This window comes from Engystomops pustulosus, chromosome 3 (genome assembly GCF_040894005.1).
Source record: "Engystomops pustulosus chromosome 3, aEngPut4.maternal, whole genome shotgun sequence".
Classification (NCBI taxonomy): domain Eukaryota; kingdom Metazoa; phylum Chordata; class Amphibia; order Anura; family Leptodactylidae; genus Engystomops; species Engystomops pustulosus.
Window position 1 is genome coordinate 118,876,955 of NC_092413.1, and position 23,850 is coordinate 118,900,804.

General features: G+C 41.1%; 1 protein-coding gene across 4 annotated transcripts in view; it reads right to left on the minus strand.

Moving 5' to 3' along the window:
• The window catches only part of KLHL32 (kelch like family member 32), a 161,130-nt gene that overhangs the window by 72,673 nt on the left and 64,607 nt on the right, over window positions 1-23,850 (minus strand). For all 4 annotated transcript variants that reach the window (XR_011854200.1, XM_072141920.1, XM_072141919.1 and 1 more), the window contains exons 4-5: window positions 20,125-20,232; window positions 10,419-10,517 (exon numbers count right to left, since the gene is read on the minus strand). Coding sequence is in view for 3 of the 4 variants with exons in the window: in XM_072141920.1 (XP_071998021.1) it covers window positions 10,419-10,517; window positions 20,125-20,232 (207 nt within the window). In the remaining variant the exon portion in view is untranslated. The remainder of the gene's footprint in view (window positions 1-10,418; window positions 10,518-20,124; window positions 20,233-23,850) is intronic.

The window sequence follows — 23,850 nt, forward strand, 5'->3', positions numbered from 1 at the left end:
TTTGTATCAATTCCAAACAGACAAAAACAAATTAATGAATTAAACTTGATCATAAGTAAACAAAGATAAGCATGTTACTCATGGCAAGGAAGCCCAAGAAGAACCAAATGAAGTAACTGCACTTCTATACAACTGCCTTTGAAAGATAATCTCCTTGGGGAAATACAATTTATTCATATTATCAGGGCCCTGCTGTGCAAATCTACAGTCTGGGAGCACACTACAGAGATCAAGAAAATATTTACTTTATTCAGTTGAGTACAAAAGCTTTTAATGAATGCATAATTAAGATAGAATAAAAGTGTACATAGCTCAGAAATGTGGCTGCCAAACTCAGCCATCAATAACTGTGCCAGAGTCATTTGTGGCTCCAGCTGTTTTGTCTGTAGATGAAACATAGGCTGAAAATAAATAAATAAATAAATATATATATATATATATATATATATATATATATATATATATATATTCATGACTATAAAAATTGTGCAATTCAAAACTATGAATAAACAAATGTAGAATTATATACTTAACAGAAAAGTGTGAAACAACTGAAAATATGTCTTATATTCTAGGTTCTTCAAAGTAGCCACCATGTACTTTGCTGCTTTGCACACTCTTGGCATTCTCTTGATGAGCTTCAAGAGGTAGTCACCTGAAATGTCCCCAGAGATATGTGAAATGGTCTTCCAACAGTCTTGAAGAAGTTTCCAGAGATGCTTAGCACTTGTTGGCCCTTTTGCCTTCAATCTACGGTCCAGCTCACCCCATACCATCTCGATTGGATTTAGGTCTGGCTGTGGAGGCCAGGTCAGGTGGCATAGAGCCCCATCACTCATCGCCTTTACACTGCCTGGAGGTGTTTTAGGTAAATTATATAAAATAAATGACAGTCCAACTAAAGGCAAACCGGATTTAATAGCATGCTGCTGCAAGATGCTGTGGTAACCATGCTGGTTCAGTATACCTTCACTTTTGTATAAATCCCCAACAGTGTCACCAGAAAAGCACCCCACCCCACTCCTCCATGCTTCACAGTGAGAATCAGGCATATAGAGTCCATTTGTTAACCTTTTCTGCGTCGCACAAACACACAGTGGTTGGAACCAAAGATCTCAAATTTGGATTCATCAGAACAAAACACATATTTCCACTGGTCTAATGTCCATTCCTTGTGCTCTTTAGCCTTGTGCTGTTAACCTGCGATTTCTGAGGCTTGTGACTCAGATGAACTTCTCCTCTGCAGAAGAGGTGACTCTTGGTCTTCCTTTCCTGGGGCTTTTATCACGTGAGCCAGTTTCTTTGTAGCAATTGATGGTTTTTGCAACTGCATTTTGGGACAAAGTTTTTCCAATTTTGCGGACTGACTGACCTTCAGTTATTAAGGTAGTGATGGACGCTCGTTTTTCTTTACTTAGCTGCTTTTTTCTAGCCATAATACAAATTCGAACAGTCTTTTCAGTAGGACTATCAGTTGTGTATCCACCTGACTTCTGCACAATGCAAGTGATGTCCCCAACCCCATTTATAAGGCAAGAAATCCCACTTAATAAACCTGACAGGGCAGACCTGTGATGTGAAAAACTTTTCTGGTGACTACCTCTTGAAGCTCATTAAGAGTTTGCAAAGCTGTAATCAAAGCAAAAGGTGGCTACTTTGGAAAATCTATAATATAAGACACTTTTTTGTTAAGTATATAGTTCCACATGTGTTAATTCATAGTTAGTCTGTACCGTATACAGGATAGGAGTATCAGCAGTACTAAGCAGAGCTGTGCCCATATATCAAGGTTAGGAGTAATAGTAATGTTCTCAGCCCCTATATATATGCGCAATTTTTTATTGACATATGCTGCATTTGTAACATGACCTATTAAGCTGGGCTCACATTTAGTTTTTGACATACGTTGTAAGGACATGTCAGGTGGTTCTCCAATGTGTCCTTACAACAGATGTCGCCCGGTGACTCCTCCAACCCACTGCATGTGGGAGTTGGAGTGAACAATGGCAGCAGCTAGTGACTGGCTGATGCTGATGTACTGAGTGTTTCTATATTTATCCTTCAAACTAATATTGGTTATGTTGTTTATGTTGTTTCAGAAGTTTGGAGGTCTAATTCCTAATACAATATATAATACAATTCCTATATACAATATACAATACTATTTTACTGAAGTATATATCCAATATAGTGAATACCTATTAGACCCTACTTCAGGATTGCTTCGGAACTGTTAACACCCGTTAAAGGCATTAGTGGTTGGTGTCTGCTCCATAATACAGCAGTCACCTGCCCTGTATGGATGGGGCTCAGCCCATTAGCTCCCCCTTACTTCCCTAATGACCCTGTTCTGTATTATTAAGGGGCTTGTCGTTAAGGTGTTAAGTCCTGTAAAATTTAATTTGTGAAGGCATATAGAGTGGGAAAGAAGAAACAAAGTTGTGTATTCTGAAATTGATACAGATAATTCATAGGAATGTTTTTGGATATGCAAGGTGGAGGCAGGACAGAGAAAAAACAACAGTGAGGAATGTTAAAGTCAGAAAGACTTTCCAATAATTTGCCCAGCAGATGTTGACATCGAAGAGCATGTGCCAAAGTATTGCAAACAGAGCTTATCTTAAAATACATATTGGGTGACGGTGGGGCATGAAACATATAACTCCTTCTGGTTTCAAGCATTGGTTGCTGACAATCTGAATATTCTCAATGCCATGTGGTTTGCAGATAAAGCATGGTTTCAATTGACCAGCTGAACACGTAAAGTACAATCAGTCTCTGAATTAAAAACGTACGACTTACATACAACCCCTTGTTATAAACGGACCGCTCAGCCCACTGACCTCACGTGATACTTTCTGGATGCTGTTAATTTACTAAACATTAGCCTCTGACTGACATGGTCAACTGTAAGATTTATCAAAGTTTTCTGCAACTAAGCTTTAATGTTAATCCTTGTTCCCAAAACTTATAAAAATTCTATTGTTACAGGGATGAAAAAATATTTTGTCTGGAGTTTTACTTGGAATAAACCTGTTCCAACTTACATACAAATTCAACTTAAGAATAAAAATAAGTGGCAGCCAATCTGTCAATATGTCTGGGTCACACAGGGTGCATCCAAACCCAAATGGGAAGTTTGTGCAATAATAATAATAATGCAATTTTCCAATATACTTTCTGAATCAATTCCTCGTGGTTTTCTAGATCTCTGCTTGCTTTCATTATATAGCAAGCTTCATTGTTTATTTCCAGTGGATAGAAATCTAACTGTGGTCACACAGGTGCACAACTCGTTAGTATCATAGAGAGTAATCAGATGTCACGGGTGCTCCTGCGACCCGACTCCAGGGTCGCAGATGCATCCGTGCCCCTCTCTGCTGCCCTGGTCCCACACCGGCTCACTTACCTCAGCGCGATCCAGAGCTGACCCCTAGGAGGCAGGGACGCGCACGTGTGGGTAATTGGCGCTGGCCGGACGCCCATACTGTTTTAATTCCAACCCCATTTCTGTGTCCCCTGCTGGATCTTTGTGCCTTATGCCCTAGATAAAGCTGTGTTCCATGCCGTTTGCTGTTATTGTGATTTCCCGTTGTGACCCCGGTTCAGTTCCTGACTACGCTCCTCCACTGGCTTCCTTGACCTATTGCTACGTCCCACGACTCTGATCCCGTGCTGCCGTCCTGACCTCCTGCCTGTCCCCGACTACGATTTTGCTCAACTTCTTTGTACCTCGCCTAAGCTGCCACCGCAGACAAAGTTGCACCTTCAGAACGACCTGGTGGTACCACGCCGCTGCAAGTTCAATCCGCTTTGCGGCAAGCTCTGGTGAAAACCAGGTACTACTTAGATTCCAGTCCCAGATGTCGAATTACGTCATCATCCGCCGTGGTCCAGTGGGTCCACTACCCCCAGGAGCCTGACATTAGAGCTTTGTGTTATAACGAGACATGCACCTGTGTGACCATGGACAGATTTCTGTATGAGTTGGTTATAAACCTTTTAAAAACTATTGGGAATCAATTCAATGATTATTCGGAAACACTCATACTTCTCTTTTGGGGCCATTTGAAGGAGAAGTTTACTGTCATAAAATACAAATTATCCAGAAATTAAAAAAGGAATATTGTGCATGAAACTGCTTCCAGAACGTTCAAGAATATGGTGGTTCACAAATGCTTACAGAATTAATAGTTGGTTGGGCAACCTATCCAAATGGCACATTGATTCTGGTAGAATCTGGTACAGATTTAGCATTCAGGTCCAAACACATAACCCTATCTAAAACACTGATATACAGCTCAATTTTTACTACAAATATATTGCAAGGATTGAAGAAAACCATATGAATTCATTGGGGCCGTAATGGAAATTCATGCGAAGGCTGCAATTGCCACCTGAAAATGTTTGGGTTCTCAGATTAGTTATGAGAATCACAAAGGAATTTTACGGGTACGTTGTTCGGCAGCATCTGAGATCCTGCCAAATACACAATATGTCTAGCACTAGGATCTCTCCTCTCACATTCCAGGACAAGGTTTCTCTTTCAGGTCACGTAATCGCCATAAAAGTGTTAAACTAATGCCGCCTTAATGACAAATTAATGTCCATGAATAAAAAATACACCACTAATAGCACAGAGTAATTTGCCATTACAATATCATCATTGGACATGCCCCTAGTTTAATAAGATGTATTTAATTCATAACCTAATGAGTGATATAGAAAAAGAAGGAGATGAACCCGGCAATTACATTTATGTGAGTCTGTCACCTTATTTGTAAAACCTTGGAGTCATTTACATTCAAATTAGAGCAAATGAATGATTTCACAAAGTGTAATGATAAATGACCATTCCAGCAAAAATCTGGCCACATTGCCTGTTAAAACATTAAAGCATTCTGAGTGTTTGTTAAAAAAAATTACAATGTATTATGGCCAATGTGAAAATAATATCTGCTTACTTCTTTGTAGCTCATAATACTAATAATAATGAGAAAAATAAATACTTTCTGTGCTAAGCTCTTTTGTGCTGATGCAATGGTCAGACACTGCCATCTACTGCACTGCAATCCATACTGAACCCACAACGCTTTTACAGGACCGCATTAACCAGTGCAATGCGAACAATATCCTGCAAGGTCAGTAGGCAACAGGAAAATGAAGTAAATATATTTTGGGTTAAAGTCTAATTATAATCTAATATGCTCTTAACATCATTTGAACATACATTAAAGAATTTCCTGGAACTACTATATAGGGTTTACTGTTCATAATCTAATACATCTTATGTAGTACAGCTTAGGATTCTATGGGGGTCATTTATCTTTTTTCCCCCTACTCTTTCCTTTTTTGTTCCTTTTTTGCAAATTTTATTTTAAAATTTTTGCATCTTTTCAGGCTCAAAACAATGGTAAATTATATATCTCTCTATCTATCTTCTTAAATCTATCTATTTATGTATACATCCTTTGTCTCATCATTTGTCTACCCTATCATTTATCTCCCTGACTTTTCATCAACAAAACTATTAATAAACGTTCCTGTGCATCATCACAAATTCAGATTTATATAAAACAGGTTTTGTAAATAGTTGTATTCCCCCAAGAATAATAATACTATTACTAAGCAGCATACTACCCACATTAGTACCACATTGACACAATGTAAAAGGGAGAATGTAATATATCGAGGATCACTGTATATGTTCTTTTTAAATCTTTATCTTCAAATCTTATACGTCAGCAGAGTTATCTAAATATTAACTGAAAAATCATTATCTATCTATCTATCAGTTATCTATGTACACATCTACTAAGATTATGCTATCTATCTATCTATCTATCTATCTATCTATCTATCTATCTGTTATCTATTTATCCATCTACTAAGGTTATGTAATCTATCTATCTAACAGCTTTCTATCTATCCATCTACTAAGAATAAGTTACCTATATCTATCTATTAATCTATCATTCTCTTCTATCACTAATTGACATACTAACTTATTAACATTATTTCTCTCATACAAAGATATGAGAGAAATAGGCACTTCATGTTGCATTCAGTTCCTAGAAACTCTTAGTAAAGATTTACTGATTGACAAATATTACATCAAAGGATAAAAAACTTAAAGCTAATAGGAAAAATTAAACCTCCATTATAGGAATGACTTTAAAGCTAGTTTTGTCAGCACTTCCCTTTTTTCTATTAAGAACAGTCAAAGCAAATTGCAAGGAAAAAGAAAATATTTTCTATCATCATTTCAAAATGGTTTTCCTCGGTTTTCCTCGGCTTTTTCTATAATTGGCATCAGAGAGTTACCTTGGTTTTTTGTTTTGCATGGTATTGCACCAGAATCTAAAATTATCTGCCATTCCTGACAGATCGAGGTGTGATACCAAACAACAGGCCAAAGCAAATCCTGGCATTAGTGTTCAATTTAACCTGCAATAAAGTGTACTGACATTCAAAATCGTCTCAGCCATTTCCAGGTCATATTTTTCAACTGCTTAGCAATCCTATCATTATTTCACTGTAATGAGGGGATAAAGGAGGGGGCACAGCACTTTTCCTAGCATTAATCTGCAAGCTGCCACTATGTCAAGTAACACAGTAATCATGTCACTAAATAGGTGTGATGGCTCAAGTCCAACAAAACCAGCTAAATGTCAGCATATCAAACACCTAAAAACACAGCACTGCTCAGTATGTGGGTTAAAGGCTATTTTGCAGTTTCCTAGATGCCCAAAACTTTCCGTCTCAGTCAGTTTACAAAAAAATAGAGTTCAAATACCAATTTAAATTATGGGTAACTAAGATCTTCTGAAAACACACAATGAAAAATGCATTTTTTGGTTCCTAAACAAAGATCTCATTTGGATCAGCAGAATAAAGAAGATCAGTACATCTCTCAGTGTGACCTTGGGGCTTATCTACTAAGGGTTGCGGATCGCACTTTCGTCGGACTGTTCACGGTTTTCTGGATTTGCGCTGCTTTGACAGGTATTTAACAGGAGTTTGCGCTGGGATTGTGTCGCACGCAATTGGATTGTGGCGCAGCTGTGTGGCTCCTATGCGACAGAAATCATGGGCGGGCCGTCGGATGATCTGACTGATTCAGACTGAGCGCAGGATTCAACTTTCAATTTGTTTCGCAAGACAATGCACTTACATGCACCAGGAAGAAGAAGGTGAACTCCGTCGGACCTGAGCGGGAAAAGCAACACATGCAGGATATTGGGTGCACGATTTTAGTGAATCACGGCACAGAGCATTATACATGGACAATACACTTTGGGTGAACTCCGGTGACCCTGTAAGTAAATGTACCCTAATGTCTCCAGTCAATGAACAGAGATGGATTAGGGCTACCATGAACCTGGGCTCTATGTAAATCATGGGCCACCAACGAATGTACGGTACGGAAATCGGGAGGCGTGTCCGAACGAAAACCTGACGGATTCCGAAAAACTGCCGCATTTAAAAAAAAAAAATGTGTCGCAAAACTTGCACTTACCTTCACCAGGTATAGGCCGGTGAATTTCAGGGCATTCCAGCGGGCCTCGGGGAACTTCAGTGCAGCAACAACATCTGGTGGACGGCAGAGGAACTACCTTAGTGAATCGCCGGAAGACCCGAATCCCCCGCAGAGAATGCGCCACTGGATCGCGAATGGGCCGGGTAAGTAAATCTGCCCCATTGTGTATGTAAGTGAATCTCAATTTCACAAAAAATATATATTACATTGTTAAAATAACTGGTGCCCTCCACTTTAATTTTTTTGAAGCAGCTCTCTTGTTTTCTTTTCTCCTTATTTTGCAAAATGTGAGGTCTTTCTGGTGTACAGCAAAATAACCAAAAAATGGGTACTAGGTTTTGTCTTTTTATTGTCTAATACTTACTGAGAGCAACAGGGTTGCTTTTGTGTAAGTGTTAGTGATGACAGTATGACAGAGGTTGGGTAGGGTGCTATCAGATCGGGGCTGCAGGGCCAAATTTTTTACCATTTGACGCATACAAATGGTACATACGTTTTTGGGAAAAAGACAGATTGCCTAGATTGTAATGGGTCCATGTGGCTTCCATTCCCATGTCATTTTATGTTATGCTATTATCATATGTGATACATTTTTAAATCTTAAAAAAGGCACCTAACTAAAAAATATACTAACATCAGTAAAACCTGATGACACCCTGTACCCTTGTGTTGCCAGTGCAAATGTTGAAGGCAGAAATGGTTCATTAACACTTTGTGAATGACACTAATTTGCTGTCTTGCAAATTAGGTTAGTCAGACAGTGCGGAAAAACGAGTGCTAGTTAGGATTAGGGTTCACACCCCCACACTACCCCCTGACACATAGTCGCCATACCTGATTCCTGCTGTTCGAGCCAACCGAACCCTTATAGGATCAGTGTTTGACAAAGGCCTGTGACAGGCCGAAACATCACTGAATGTGATCATATTTCATGTAAATAAAAGAATCACTTGGCATCATACCTAAAGGAGTGCTTGGAATACTTTTGGTCTTGGAGTGACTATACTTTGTTTACTTGAAAATAAGACAGTGGACTAGGTCTTATTTTTAGAAGATGTCTTATTTTTAATATGTTTCCTGATAATTTTATAACATGCCCCTCTCTCGGATTAAGCAGTTCCCGAGAGCCAGTGACGTCACCCGGCTCTTGGGAATGCTCGGCTCTCTCAATGCCTTTCCACAACAGGAATTTGCATTCACAGAGGAGCAGACAGCTGCATATTGTTGGGCGACAGTTCTCGAAAACCGGGTGACGTCGCTTGCTCTCGGTGAAGAGAACCTGTGAAGACGTTTACACCCCACAACGTCGGCACTTTGGGCCTTCTGAATCTATGGGCCCTGTAGCAGCCAGGTGATAGTTATGCCCCTGGATTTGGAGCAGAATATGATGTCATGAGACAATGAGGTTTAAGCTTTCATAGTAAGTCAATAAATTAAAGATGTAGCCTAAACTCCTGCACTTCCACTATGCCCAAAAACATAAGCCACAAAAATAAAACTGGAATTTTTTTGAGGCCTATGAAATTGCAGGAGGCATAATGAACAATGTGTATACAGTAAATTATGATGGGGCTTGGTGATGCTCTGGGGCTACTTTGTTAAAAGACAAAATCAAGTTTCAGGAAATGTTATGAGGAAATATTCAGCAAATACCTACAGTTAAAGGTTAGGTTACTCAATGGCTCTTATTCATGACAAGCTACAAGATATGTTCAACTCTTATAAACACGAATGAGAAAACACAAGGGACTGCAAGTCTCACTGGTTTTCTCTTTAGTGATTATTATTGGATTAGGACCCCCAGTTAAGACACACCACATGAACCCCAGGAAGGATTACCCTCCTGAATACAACTCTTGTAACTAAGAAAAAATAGCCTCTAACACAACTTGGAAACAACCTTAAAGGGGTTGTCCACTTTCAGCAAATAATTTATATGATTTGTGTAAGGAAAAGTTAAACAATTTTCCAATATAATTTCTGTATCAATTCCTCACGGTTTCTAGAGCTCTGCTTGCTGTCCTGCTATAGAAAGCTTCTAGATCTCTAGATCTCTCCATGGTCTTGTGATGGACATACGCAGGTGCACTAGTCGCTATTTTTATTGAGACTAATACGAGCCATTTGATCCTATCAGCCAGTGCACCTACTTGTCGATCACATGACCATGGCCTGGTTTCTATTCACTGGAAGTAAACATAGACGCTTTCTACAGAAGGACAGCAAGCAGAGATCTAGAAAATTGTGAGGAATTGATACAGAAAGTATATTGGAAAACTGTATAAATTTTCCTTACACAAAGCATATCAATTATTAGCTGAAAGTGGACAACCCCTTTAACAGTTTTAACATTACTGGTCAGCAGTCAGATAGAGGGGTTTCTGTATGCTTTTTATATGCTTTAGAATCTCTACCTGGCTCCCTGGCAGCAGTGTGCGGAGTCCCAGGTGGGGGAGGGGGATTTCAAACAAGAATTGCTTGTGGTGGTCAGCTGAGGTAAACAGGGGCAGCAAGCATGAGGATGAGGGAAGGGTATGGCAATGAGTAAGGAGGAGGGGAGGTAGCATTGCGAAGATAACTCTTTTGAACTCCTCCACCCGGTACTGACCACACACTGCAGTAATGGAGGCAGGTAATGTTAAAATTTATTATAGATGAGTGGAATTATTCAGCTCCACGACTAAGGCATTTTTAAAATCATCATGGCAGAGGCTATGATGACAGCACCATGTTCCCTTTAACCTGAGAAGGAACAGAAAAGTGTCTGACCCAAAGAGAAGCGTTCCAAAGCGTTATTTGCCAACTATGCAAATACAATTACGATAATAACTTTACACAGAATATCTACTAATAAGGTCAGTGATGTCACAAAGCTTACCTGGATCAGGTATTGGGAACAAAGGTTTAGGAGCTCAAGTAACTGTAGGTGACTGCCAGCTGCCAAAACATCTTGAATTGCCCCTGGTTCCAACAGTATCTATCAAAGAGATTAAGAAGGATTATTAGGGAGGTTATGTTCTCTGGTCTCCAGGCATTGCATCACTGTGACACAATACATTTTTCCACACACAGTGACAAACTTTATTATTTAAAGGGAACCTGTCAGGCACATCTAACCCCAAAGCGAAGGTCCTACCTCATTTACTGTAGTGAGTTCTCTGCATGATGATATTGAAATGAGTTCTTGTGAATTAGAACATGATCCCCCCTGTCTGCGATGTAATCCTGTGAATTGAGTTAGCCAGGTGTTCCTGGGGTGTCTTGAGTCAGGTTGCAACTGTTGGGAGGCACACTATGATGGGGACCTGCTGGGGGGCACCATATGATGGGCAGCTGCTGGGGGTTACACTACGAAGAGGAGTAGCTGGTTGGCAGACTACGATGGGCAACTGCTAGGGGGGCACACAATGAAGGGAAACTGTTGGGGGGCACAATGTGGTGGGGAGCTGCTGGAGGGGGACACACAATGAAGGAGAACTGCTGGGGGCGCACACTATAATGGAAAGCTGCTGGAGGGGGGCACCTCTTCCTGGGATAAGAAGCTTACATTTTTGGGATTTTCCTAGGTAAAGACACTTGAGAACATTCAAAACATTGGTACTTTCCGTATCTTCCTCCACCATGACCCCCAGGTTATTCCTCAGAGGACCCGCAAATTTGCCCTTCTAAAGATCCATTTCTGTTGTTCCTATTCTGAAAGTCATTTTAAAGAATAATTCAGTGAATAATACTATGGTCACTGTTACTCAGGTGATCTTCAACCTGTAATTCTTTCAGGTCTATTGATCCAGAAGTGCCCCCCTCTTGTTGGGTCTTGACCCAGTTGTGACTGGTAATTGTCTTTTGCTAATGCCAAAAACCTTCTGCCTTTGTGGGACCTGCAGGTTTCTGCCCTTTGTCTATACCACGGTAATTAAAGTCCCCCATGATAAGTACTTCACTGTCCTTTGAGGCCACATCAATTTGACTTATCAGTAGTTCTTCTGTGTCCTCCATTATATTTGGAGCCTTATAACAAACATTTTCATCTTTTTTCCTTCCCTTATTTCTACCCATAAGAACTCTGGACTCTTATTTTCCGCACCAATATCATCCAGCAGGATGGGCATGAGCCATGTTTTCACATATAAACACTTCCACTTTCTTATTTATACAATTATTTCTAAAAAAAACTGTAACCATCTATGTTAAGAGCCCAGTCATAGCTATTGTCCAGCCATGTCTCACTAATACCCACAATATCATATTTTCCCTTTAGATAACATACTGACCAATTGATTTCTATGGGTCTGTACACAAGTGTTTTTTTCACTGGTGATTATGGGGGCTGCCAGGGGCGTCGCTAGGTCAAAAGATCCGGGGCCCGTGCCCCGGATCTTTTGCCCGGTGCCCCGGATCTCCCTGGCAGATCCCTGCCCGGGCATCCTCCTTCACAATCCATGTGCCCCACACAGATCCCCCTGTAATGTGCCCCACACAGATCCCCCTGTAATGTGCCCCACACAGATCCCCCTGTAATGTGCCCCACACAGATCCCCCTGTAATGTGCCCCACACAGATCCCCCTGTAATTATTTTGGGAGAGTGTTAGGGGCAGTAGCAGGACAACACTGTCAGGGTGCAGTCACACATTGGAGTTACAACTGCGTCACAATCAGGTTTGAGAAGGTTTTAGGTGCAGTTATGTTAATTTAACAAGTGAAAGACATGAACTGAACGGGTGAATTTGAGTTTGAAGGGGAAATCTGCTCCACAAATGGCATTCACTTGTTAAAATAACAAAACTGCACCTAAAACCTTTTAAAAACTGATTGTTATACATTTGTAACTGCAACGTGTGACAGCACCCTGACAGTGTTGTCAGTGTTGTCCTGCTGTGAACGCAACTTCGGAGAACCAAGATTTCAGGATAATGAAGAACATAAGATGTCTGTGTGGTGAACTCCACAGAAAGGAGACGTGGTGATCCCGAGTCCAAGGGTGGTTGCACATGTGGCGTTTTGAACCCGTTTTTGGAAAACGCTACAATTTTTGTCAGTTTTTACTTAAGATAATTGGTAAAACCGGATAAAAACGCATGCATTTTTTAAAACGCCTGACTAAAAATGGACTAACAACAGGTTCAAAACGTCACAAGTTCCACCACCCTAATAATGAAGTGGACATGTTACCTGCAGTCACTGGATGTAAGTCAGGATTTCTCTAGTGTTTCTGTAGCTGTGTAGCCCCCTCAGTAAATGTGAGGGGGTTATGTACAGGAGGGGGCATTACTGAAAGTCTGATACACATGCATTGGGGCCCGTGCCCCAGATCTTTTTCCACCCTAGCAACGCCCCTGGGGGCTGCCTTTCAAGGTAGCAAAAGAAGGCACTGTTTTCCTTGGAAAACGTGCATACTTCTCAGAAACCCCTAGTGGAGCATCTATGGCTTTAAAGGAAACCTACCACTTGAAGTGGCAGGTATAAGAAGGAACTACCGAGCACCAGCTCAGGGTGAGCTGGTGCCGGAGCTTATTTTTGTTAGTGTTTTAAACCACTGTATCGCGGTTTAAAACACTTTTTAAACTTTATGGCCGAAGCTGCTTCGGCGTACCATGCGCGCGGCTCTCCTTCACTTCTTATGTAGCCGCACGCACGGTCGCGCGCATGGTGCGCCGAAGCAGCTTCGGCCATAAAGTTTAAAAAGTGTCTTAAACCGCGATACAGCGGTTTAAAACACTAACAAATATGAGCTCCGGCACCAGCTCACCATGAGTATTGCCTTCTTACACCTACCACTTCAAGTGGTAGGTTTCCTTTAAGTCTCCACAAGGCTTTAAGGTGAACTTAATCGGCAATCTCTCCACAAGGAGAACACCTACTGCTGACCCTAGTCAATAGCCTATGACATAGCCAATCGAGATCCCTATGCTGTAATGAGGAGACCCAACCAGGTCGAAACAGTGCTGTCTATAGTTGGGAGTCTGTTCCTGCTGGAATAGATATAGTGGATTGGCTTGATCCCACATCATGTTTTAAGACTTCTTGCAGGTCATACTTGGTGTTAAGGGGGCTGCCTTTCAGGAAAGCAAAAAGAGGCACTGTTTTCCATTTAACACCTTGGAAAATGTCTTTGCATACTTCCCAGAATTCCCTTGTGGAGCATCTATGGCTTTAAGTCTCCACAAGCCTTTAAAGAGGACCTGTCACCCATAAATCGGGCTTACTAAAGTAAGCAGCTCCTAGTGCCTAAACAAACGCCACAGTGTTAGAAGGATAGCTTTACCGGAAATGTCCGGTAATGCTATCTAACACTGCGACTAAGTACAATGTAAACGTCCAATGTATTCATGAGGGTGCGGGGTTGGGTCGTGGTTAGGGGAGGTGACTGCCGCATGACGGGCTGCAGTCACCGCCGGCCTATGGAGCGAACCTACCGTATGACCCTTTTTCACTGGTGTGTACACTGTGAGAAAAAAATAGCAGCATGCACTATTTTTCTCACATGCGGACCACGGACCTCCATAGAAGTCAATGAATCTGTAAAAACAACGGGCAACATGCAGATGACATCCGTATGCGCTCCAACTGGTCAGGGCAGAAAAAACATTATAAAACCATCTGTTTTTTTGCAGATGTGAAAAAAACGGATTACATACAGATGTGAGAAAACTGATGCAGATACTACACGGACTGCACGCAGATATCACATCTGCATTTTTGTGGAAACCCCCATCTGAATGAGCCATAAGACTTCCGGTTTCTCCTACTGGTTTGTGAGGCTTTAGTGCCACTAGTGTACATGCACTTTATATTGTTCCCCCCAGCCTTATTCCTTTGGCTTCTTTGAAATGAAAGTACTCCACTTCTGGTTAGTTTTATTGCATTTACCAGCAAAGATTTATCTGTAACACCTATACATTTCCTTGTTCTATGTATTCTTGATTTCCTCCCTACTTTGCTTGTTAAGCCCATCCCCCTCTAAATAACCCTCTCAACCCGTTTTTTTTTTTGTCACTTTCTTTTTATTGATTTTTAAATATTAAAAAAAATTAACAAACATGTGTGTAATGCTGCACTCATATACATATAGCTTGATAGTACAATCCCTTTCTCTATCTTCCCTATCTGTACAGATATACTCCCTCCCTCCACATACAAGTTTAAAGCTCCTCCAGCTGACTAACCATCTTTTCCCCAGCAAAGATGCACCCTCCCCTTTTAGATAAAGCCCATCCCTAGCAGAGCCTGTGTTCGACAGAGAAGTCAGCCCATATTTCAACAAACCCAAAACCTTCCTTCCTGCATCATTTTATAAGCCACTTATTTAGCTCCCTTAGCTCATGCTGTGTCTTTCATGGTACTGGTAGTATTTCTAAAATCACTACTTTGGAGGTCCTTGACTTGAGCTTTCTACCCTAAAGTCATGCTTAAGGACCTTCCATCTCCCACTGACTTTGTCATTGGTACTGATGCGGACCATTACAGTTGGATCATCGTTAGCCCCACCCAGCAATCTTTCTATCCGATCCACAACATGCCAAACCCGAGCATTTTGAAGACAGCATACAGTCGAGCCTTCTTGGTCCTGGGGTTAAAGGGGTTGTCAAAACAAGTAAGCCCCTATTGACAGAAAAATAAAAATTCACAGACAACAGATCAGTGGAAAAGACTGGGATGTGAAAACACCCACACAAAAGGGTGGTTCAGTAAGGCTTCAGTGAAAATCACCGAATCATAGATGAGAAAAACAATGCCAATGTTTAAGAGCCTTAAATATAAATGACCCCCGTTATTTTGCCTGGTTGAATTGTTGTTTATGTTCTGTAAATATAATAAGAAAATTAGATTAATGATTAACTCTTTTCAAACCTAGAGCTTTCCATATTTACCTTGATGATTCAGTTCTCTGAGGTAATTAGAATTTCCAGGGAGTGTTTGTAAAGAGTCATTAAAAATGTTATCGGGGTCTTAACTGATCAGCTGTCAGTGGTGTACAGAGAGAAGGAATTACACAAACCGCTGCCAGGATGTGTGGGGGGGTGAGGGGTAGGCAGAGGTAGGTGATAGGTACCGAGGGCACCACCTCTGCCTTGGCTGTTGGTGGTAGGGGACGTGTATTTGCAACACTGAGTCCCAGCCCTGCTCCTCTCCCTTGTATTTTGTCAGTTGGGGGGGGAGTGAGGAGTGTGTATTTGTGGGGGAGTGTGTGTTGTCAGTGAAGTAAAGCTTAACCCTTTAACGATGTAATAACACGTCACTAGTTGGCTGCCGGTGCACGAAGAGGGCTCACGAAAAGTCGAAAATGGCGCTTTTTTGCCACTTTGAAAGATATAATGAAAAATTAAAGAGTTAAGCATTGTCAGCGGGGAAGGGGGAGGGAGATGTTGTTGGTGGGGAGGAGGCGTGTATGTTGTCATTGAGGAAGAGCTTGTGTGTTGCCAGCAGGGGAGGGGGAGCTTGGATGTTGGGAGTGGGGGATGGGTGTGTATTGTCAGTGAAGGAGGGGTTTGTACTGTCAGTGAGGGGGTGATAAGCAGTGCTGTGGTCAAGTTCGACTGTGGCACTTAACTTGATAACTACTGAGATCGGTGCCAGCCCCTGACAGTGGCAGGTGTCAGCTGTACTATAAAGCTGACACACAATGTGTATGGAATGAGTTCAGCAAGTGAGCTCTCTCCATACACCACCGCAGAACCAGGACGTAATAGTACATCCTGGTGCGCAAAGAGGTCAAATAGATCAATGCACACATTCAATATTTTAACTTTCAATTTTTTGGTGTCCTTCAAATCCATATTTTTTTATTTTTCCATGTACAGATCTGTATGAGGGATTGTTTTCTGTTAAACAAAATGTACTTCCCAGTGTTAGTATTTAATAATCAATGCCATATACTGGGAAGCTGGTGAAATTGGTGAAAAAAATGAAAATTAAAAACTATTTAAAAAATGTTTTGTTTCATCATATTTTGACACTTAAAACTTTTTCATACGATGGTGCATGGAGTACGATAGAGCTTTAACCCTAGATGGTCTTCTTGTTTTTAGCATATACTGTAATACCAAAGTATTGCAATATATGGTGAATTTGATATCGATCGGCTGTCACACTGTTACAGATCTTGCTGAATGACAGGTCCTGCAATCTCATAAAGACTACAGGCTGTCATGGGAACGGATCGTTGCTCCCCAATAATGCTGTGGGGAGAGACAATCCCACCAAATTAGGATTTAAATGCATTTAAAAGGTTAACAATTAAGATTGCTGCCAGGGTGTGTGCGGGGGTGTTACTGGTGGGTGTTTTCGGCAATATACAGCAAACACCTGAGCTGTATGGAAAGATAAAGAGCCCTATACTAGCAGAATATGCAGAACAGTATAATCCCTTCCTATATAGGATACTTTGATAAATAGTCAAACATGTAAGGAACATCACTCTAATGAATAAGAAAAGTCATACCACAGGACATAGTTGTGTTGATAGACTTTCTTATGACTTAACTCTTTACAGGCAGTTCCTGGATAGTCTCATATAGAGCTAAATCATCAAGTGATATATGGTAAAAAACAAGTTTATATTGAGCCTCCTGTCCTTATCTATCTTCTGTGTACAGACTTTCAGAAACACTGCTCACTACAGAAGAAAGAAGTATATAAAAATTATATATCAGCTGCTCTATTCACTTCTGAAACACAAAAAATTGCTTCAAAAGTTTAGTTAGGCTAAACCCTATTAATCTCACTCGCCGACCAGTATGTGCTCACTATCTAATCGGTTTTCTCCAGCCATAAGCTTTATATTATATTTTTCCTGAGTTTTGTATCCACTACTTGTTTTGTATGGATGAAGTATGATTGAAAAATATTGACTGATGTGTTGTGTTGTATATGTTGAACACATTCAACTAAACATCAAGATGCTGAAGATATATTTATTATCCACTAGATGGCCCCAAAGATTAAGCAATAGAAGACATCACTGGTAAGAAAAGCCTTGCAGAGAGGATAAAGGGAATGTTTATGTGGCACATCACCAACATTCATATGTTTATTGCTAAGAATATATTGTGACTAAGTCCAGTAACCCCAAGGATCACATGGTAGTGCTATAAAAAATAAAGTATAATGCAACCTCATGGATATTTTCCTGAACTACAGATAATGGGGCACATTTACTTACCCATCCGGAGGAGTTCACGAAGTACGGAGTGTCCGACTGCACTCTGGCGCGATTCACTAAGATCGTGCGCCCGATATCCTGCATGTGTTCCTTCCCTGCTCAGGTCCACCGGAGTTGACCTTCTTCTTCCTGGTGTATGTAAGTGTATTGTCTTGCGACACAATTTAAATCTTAAATCTGGCGCTCAGTCCAAATCAGTCGGATCGTCTGACAGCCCACCCCCAATTTCTGACGCATGAAAGCCAGCGCAGCCGCGCCACAATCCGATCATGTGCGACACAATCCCCAGTTAAATACCTGTCACAACGGCGCAAATGCCGAAAACTTTGAAAATCTGACGAAAGTGTGATCCGCTGACCCTTAGTAAATGTGATTTGTGAGCTGCCGAGGATGCAGCCATACCCTGTGACCTCTGGTGTAGCTTTCAATGTAATCTTACGGTCATTTAGACATAAAGAAAGTCTCATTTTATAAAAATTGTACCCAATTTTAATTTACAATGTGCTATTTTTGTATTATACAATATATATAATTAACTGCATACAAAGCTTGGGCACAGCGTTAATGGTCAACTGTGTTTAAACATAATCACCAAAGTGTCAAAAAGTTATAACATGCTGTGAGTTGTAGTTCACCCTGTTATTCATCGTACTTATACCACTGATAACCTGTGAGAAAAGCCAGTGCATTATGGGTGTTGTTGTTGTTCATTCTTTTATGTCCCTTTTCTGTACTATCCACTGATAATCATATTGACAACTTTTGACATCCTGGGAGTTGTAGTTCACTTTGTTATTCACCCTCATACATTGCCCTCTAATGATCTGTAATTTAACAGCCTGAACAATTAGGGAGTTGCAGTTCACCCTATTATGCAACCTCTCTAAATTGTCGATGATAACCTATAACAGCCTTAACATCCTGGGAGTTGGATTTCATCTCTCTGTATTTGTGGTTTCAGTCAGTGCTAATTCTGCTGCTAAAATCACATCAAGATCGGTCATGCTGTGTTTTTATCACTCACTTGGCCTCTCATTAAATTGAATGGTAAACAGATTTTCAGCCCTTTGTGTGGAAGGCTTTCTATCAACTATTAAAAAAATCTGACCTCTGGCTTGTTCCTTGAATGGCCTGCTTCCTGGCCTTAAAGAGGTTGGTGAGTTATTTTGCACAACGTTGCCTCCGTCTGATCCCTGTATACGGCTGTCGCCACCACTGGCTCCCCATCCATTACCCAGGGACTCATCCTACATACACCTCAGGGGTTGCCCCAGGGAGAACCAGTACATCAGCCTCTCCCTCCATATTTCTTGCACACACCACCTGCTGGAGACCTCCCAGGCTGTAGGACAGCCCTCTGGTCCCCATACCAAGCACCGTGACATCAGCATGCCTAGGCCGCAACCGCCAGCCACTCCGGTATTCTGGGCCCCGGCTGCCTCCAGGCCCCAAGAAAAGGCTAGGCCCCGGTGGGGGAAGTTGCACTTGCTTTATTGCTGTGTGCAGACTCTCTGTGCACTCTGCATAAACATGTAAACAAAGATCCTACACTGATAAATAGGAGGGACCTGCAACAGGAGATGATGCCTCAGCCTGCAACCCCCTACCAACTCCCTGTGTCTGTCAGTGAGACAGACGGAGAAGAAAAAGACACACTGGAGCCTGCAATGACAGACGTACTGAAGGAGTTAGAAACAAGAAGCTGTGTAGAGATGCAAAGTGCAGAATGTGGATAACAGGGAACGGCTGAAGCTCTCACAGGAGGCAAAGACACAGGTAAATGTACATGCAGAGACCTGTCTAATGGAGCAGATTTAATGAAAAGTGGCCAACTCATTTAAGCATGATGAACCAAGGACACTTACTCATAGATCCAAGGACTGTGACTGTGGTAATCTTTTTATATTTGTTTTCCGTGGCCTCCTTCCTTCTAAACTCAACTTTCAAAATTATGCTCATGGGGGTTATTAGACCCCCTCTGTGCTGCATCTTCTCAGGCTGATACACTGCATCACCCCCCCCCCCCTGCTTCAACCACACTTCTCCTTCCTCTTGTCTGATGTAATCTCAATGGGGCAGAAGAACAGAGTGGGAGTGGAAAGTGTTTCACAGTGTAACAGCCTGTGAAGCTGCAGCACTGAAGGGTTGTGGTAATGCTCCCCAGTAGCCCTTCAGGCTCATGAGCATTTTTTTCATTTTAGAAGTAAGGATATCATGCATAACAAAAATAAGATTACCACAGGCGCCTGGATCTATGTGTAAGTGTCCCTGGTTTATTGTGCTTGATTGTGATGGAGATATCCTATAAATGTATCCCATTTAAATAAAATAACATTACAATCAGAACAATGGGGGGAATTAAAGTACATGTAAAGGAACAAAAAGGAAAACAAATAGAGCTGTTGGAAAGTTATAATACAATACCTGTCCTGTGTAGGCAAAGTCAAGGGCCTGCTTTAATCCAAGACTGGTGACGCCATGTAAATTGACTTCATCGGCTTCACTTTCAACCATGCACAGACTGAACATTGCCTGTATACCAAATAAGATGCAGATTGGTGAACTGAGAAACATGTATTGCTAAATGGAGGACAAAACCATGTATTACTTTTTAGTTTTTTTGCAATTCAATATGGCACTTAAGAAAAAACATCTAATTTTCAGTGATACTTGAACATCCTTCTTCACAACAGGGCCCACACTCCAATTGCTTTTATAATGTCTTGTTTTATTTGTATGCATACACTATGATCTGTACAGCGCTACGGAATATGATTGAGTGATATAAATAAAGCTCTGTCCAGGTCATAAAAATATAAGATGATATGTAATTAGTTGTCATTTAAAATTTTGCTCCTCTTAGCAGAAAAATATTGTGGTCATGCACTATGATGAAGAATCAAAATGATACTGGCCCTTTAATAAGTCCATTAAATTTGTCCCTATGGAGGAGACATAGGACAGTGGTCACATGTCCACATCACATGTCTTGCACCTGCCTGGCCAGGTCATGTGATTGGGGCACTGGTCATGGTTGGGGGTAGTAGATTGATTATAGTCGATATTTAAGTGTAACATACCATGGAATATACAGGTGTGTATTTTGGGCTCCAAAATGGGTATTATGGGAATACCAAGCCATATTTGTTGTATATTAAAAGGCCTTTTTTATCAAGAAAACGAATTCTATATCTTTGGAAGAATAGGACCTAAGGTAAAGAATTGGGAGACAAGATTAGATCTTTTATGCTATGCAGAGCGACAGGAGGCAATGGATAAAGGTATAAAGCCAGAAAACGTATGAATAAATATATCAGGATGAACTACAGCTGTTATTTTAAGAGTACTGTCAATTGGGTTTGTTGTGTAGGGAATGGTATCAAGGAGAACCGGCAACCGCCAGACGGAGGGTTTGTGGGTGGGTGGGTGGTTGGGATAGTATAAGAAATATTAAAAATTGTATGTAATTATTACTTTAAGATATGTTGTTGAAATGATAATATGTTTGGAAAATAAATGTTCTCTTTTTGTATATTATAATAAAAAATATGTAAAAAAAAATGTTTGGCTGGTTGGTTGGTAGCAATGTATCCAGTATGGCAAGTGTTGTGGTGAGACACCACCTCAGTGAGGTAATGTGCAGTGATGGCAGTTACACACATCATTAATATGGTAACAGGGTAAGGCTACATTCACACTGCCGTACGGGGGACGTATAGATGGCAATGGGCAATAGGACATGTCCTATCTTTCCCCAGTATACAGCACCGTGCCCCATGTTTCTCTATGGAGAGGGGCAGGGGTGAGCGGCGCTCACCCACTCCTCCTCTCCCCGGTGTCAACGTGTTCCCGCCGTGCTACGGTACAGCGGCCACAAGTTAGTGTGAATATAGCCTAAAACATTTTGTTAGATAATCACTGGGAGCAGAGCATAAGAGGGAGGAGCTATTACTGAGAACTGAGGTTCACAGGATTTGAAGTATGGAGTGGCGGCCATTTTGGAGATAATTCCGCCTACTTTAGAATGCCCATAAAATTAATCATAAAAGCTCTGTTCTGTCATTTATGATAATTGAGTTGTGCTGGATTGCTTTATTTATAGCATTATGGGTTCATATTCAGATGTTCATATTCCTGGAATACCCCTTTAAATAAATAAAGCTTTATTAAGAGAAGCTACTTTACAGCCAATATACACCAGTAATACAGGATATGCTAGTCTGCCTGCATTCAAAGCAATGCACTGATTCACTGGTGAATGTGGCATTTTGCCAGTGAAATATGCGGTTTGTCTGGAGGGATCTATTGGCCAATCACATTTGTCCCAAATCAGTCAGAAAATCATTCTTACTGTAGGTAATTAAATATATTTCTGCATAATTTCTGGTACTGGTATTTACATTATCTCTTAACCACTGAATTGGGATGCCCATCCTTTCTAGGAATAGGCTTCCTTGTACACCTGTACAAAATGGAGAAGCTGATGAAGGATGAGGTTCGTTAGCGCCTATATAGCACATATGGAAAACTTTATCTTTTTTTCTACATATTTCATTTATATTTCAGAGAACCCAGAAATATGACTATCCAGCAAATATTCATATTAAATCCACATACGCTGATCCACGGATGGACTGCTATGCCTTTTCATACCATTGTTCACTGTATGGATTAGCATAGTAAACATTGTGACTTGGAGATGTAGACAGATTAAAATTGGTCATAAATTTTGTGGTTTGTGCTTTCAGAAAACTTCTAGGAAATGGTTATGTTGTATACACCCTCTTGCTTTGTGGTAAATGAATCAACTAATATTTATTCGGAAGAACAATACTGCACACACAAGCCAAAGAAGAGTGTTTGCTTTTATTTGTGGTTGATAACTGTGCTCTACTGTGCAGAAAAACACCATTAAGGATGAAGTCTGTTAATTGATGTACTTTGCTTTCCTGCTAATCATGGCTTTTTACTGGATTAATGTTAACATATGTTATTATCATTAACAGAAGACGAAAAAATAGCTGTGACCTTTCATGGATACTGAAGTATAATGATCTATGAGATCATTATTCATGTTTTCCTGAAATTTTGTCTGTTGAAAAGTCTTATAAGCAATGCTTCATGGGAAAAGTTCCACAGATCAGCTCTTCTCCAGAACCAAGACAATTTCTCTCTAGTGCCACCTACGGTAACCTAACCAATTAAAGAAGCCGCAGGCAGCAGGGCTGTGGACTTCCAGTGGTGTTCCATGTCCCGCTGGCTTCCGGCAGATGGAGGTGGCTGTACAGTAATAACTGTATACCCGCCCCTCCATCATAACTATTCCCATATCAGTGTTTGGAGGGGCATCTGACAAAAACCAATAGGACACAGACATCGCAGGAAGTCCAGAGTCCTGATTCCTGGGGGTCACATGACCCATGGCTCCCAGCGAACTTTAACAGGTTAAAGGACACCTGTCATCAGGTCTGTGTCACTAGTCTTGTCACCTCTACCTGTTGGAGCAGCTCACAAGGATCCCATCCCAGCCTTTATCTAGTTATTTCATACATTAATCATTGTAAAATCATCTATTCTTTATCATGTAAATGAGGCTGGTCACATGGTCAGAGGCAGTGATGTCACCCCTGTTACCCCTCCCCTATCCTCCCCCTGCTCATGTCTGTGTGTAATGTATAGTAAAGCATGGCTAGTGTGAGTGCTGCATCTGCTGACATGCTGCATCCTCCTAATATACAGGTGAGAGACACAGACATCAGCTACACATGAATCTGACATGTTCTGCTGTAACATGGCTGCCTGGAGCTGCTGTATCTCTCCTAAACACACACACACACACACACACAGGCTGCAGGGGGCGTGGCCACCAGCACCAGGAAGCACATCATTATACAGTCTCACATCATTATACAGGCTGTCAGTCAAGCACTGGGGGTGTGGCTGTGCCTCCCACTCATGAATAGAGTGGACAGCTTGAATATGCTAATGCTTCATTGGACATTTCACAGGTCATTTGCATACAGCTTTAGGACCTCATTGCTTAGGTTTACAGGCATGTAGAGGGACAATGAAGGAATAGAGGCAATGCTCTCTAATGGCAGTTTATGAAAATATATTTAGTTTAGGGGGGTTATTTTGCATGACGGGTTC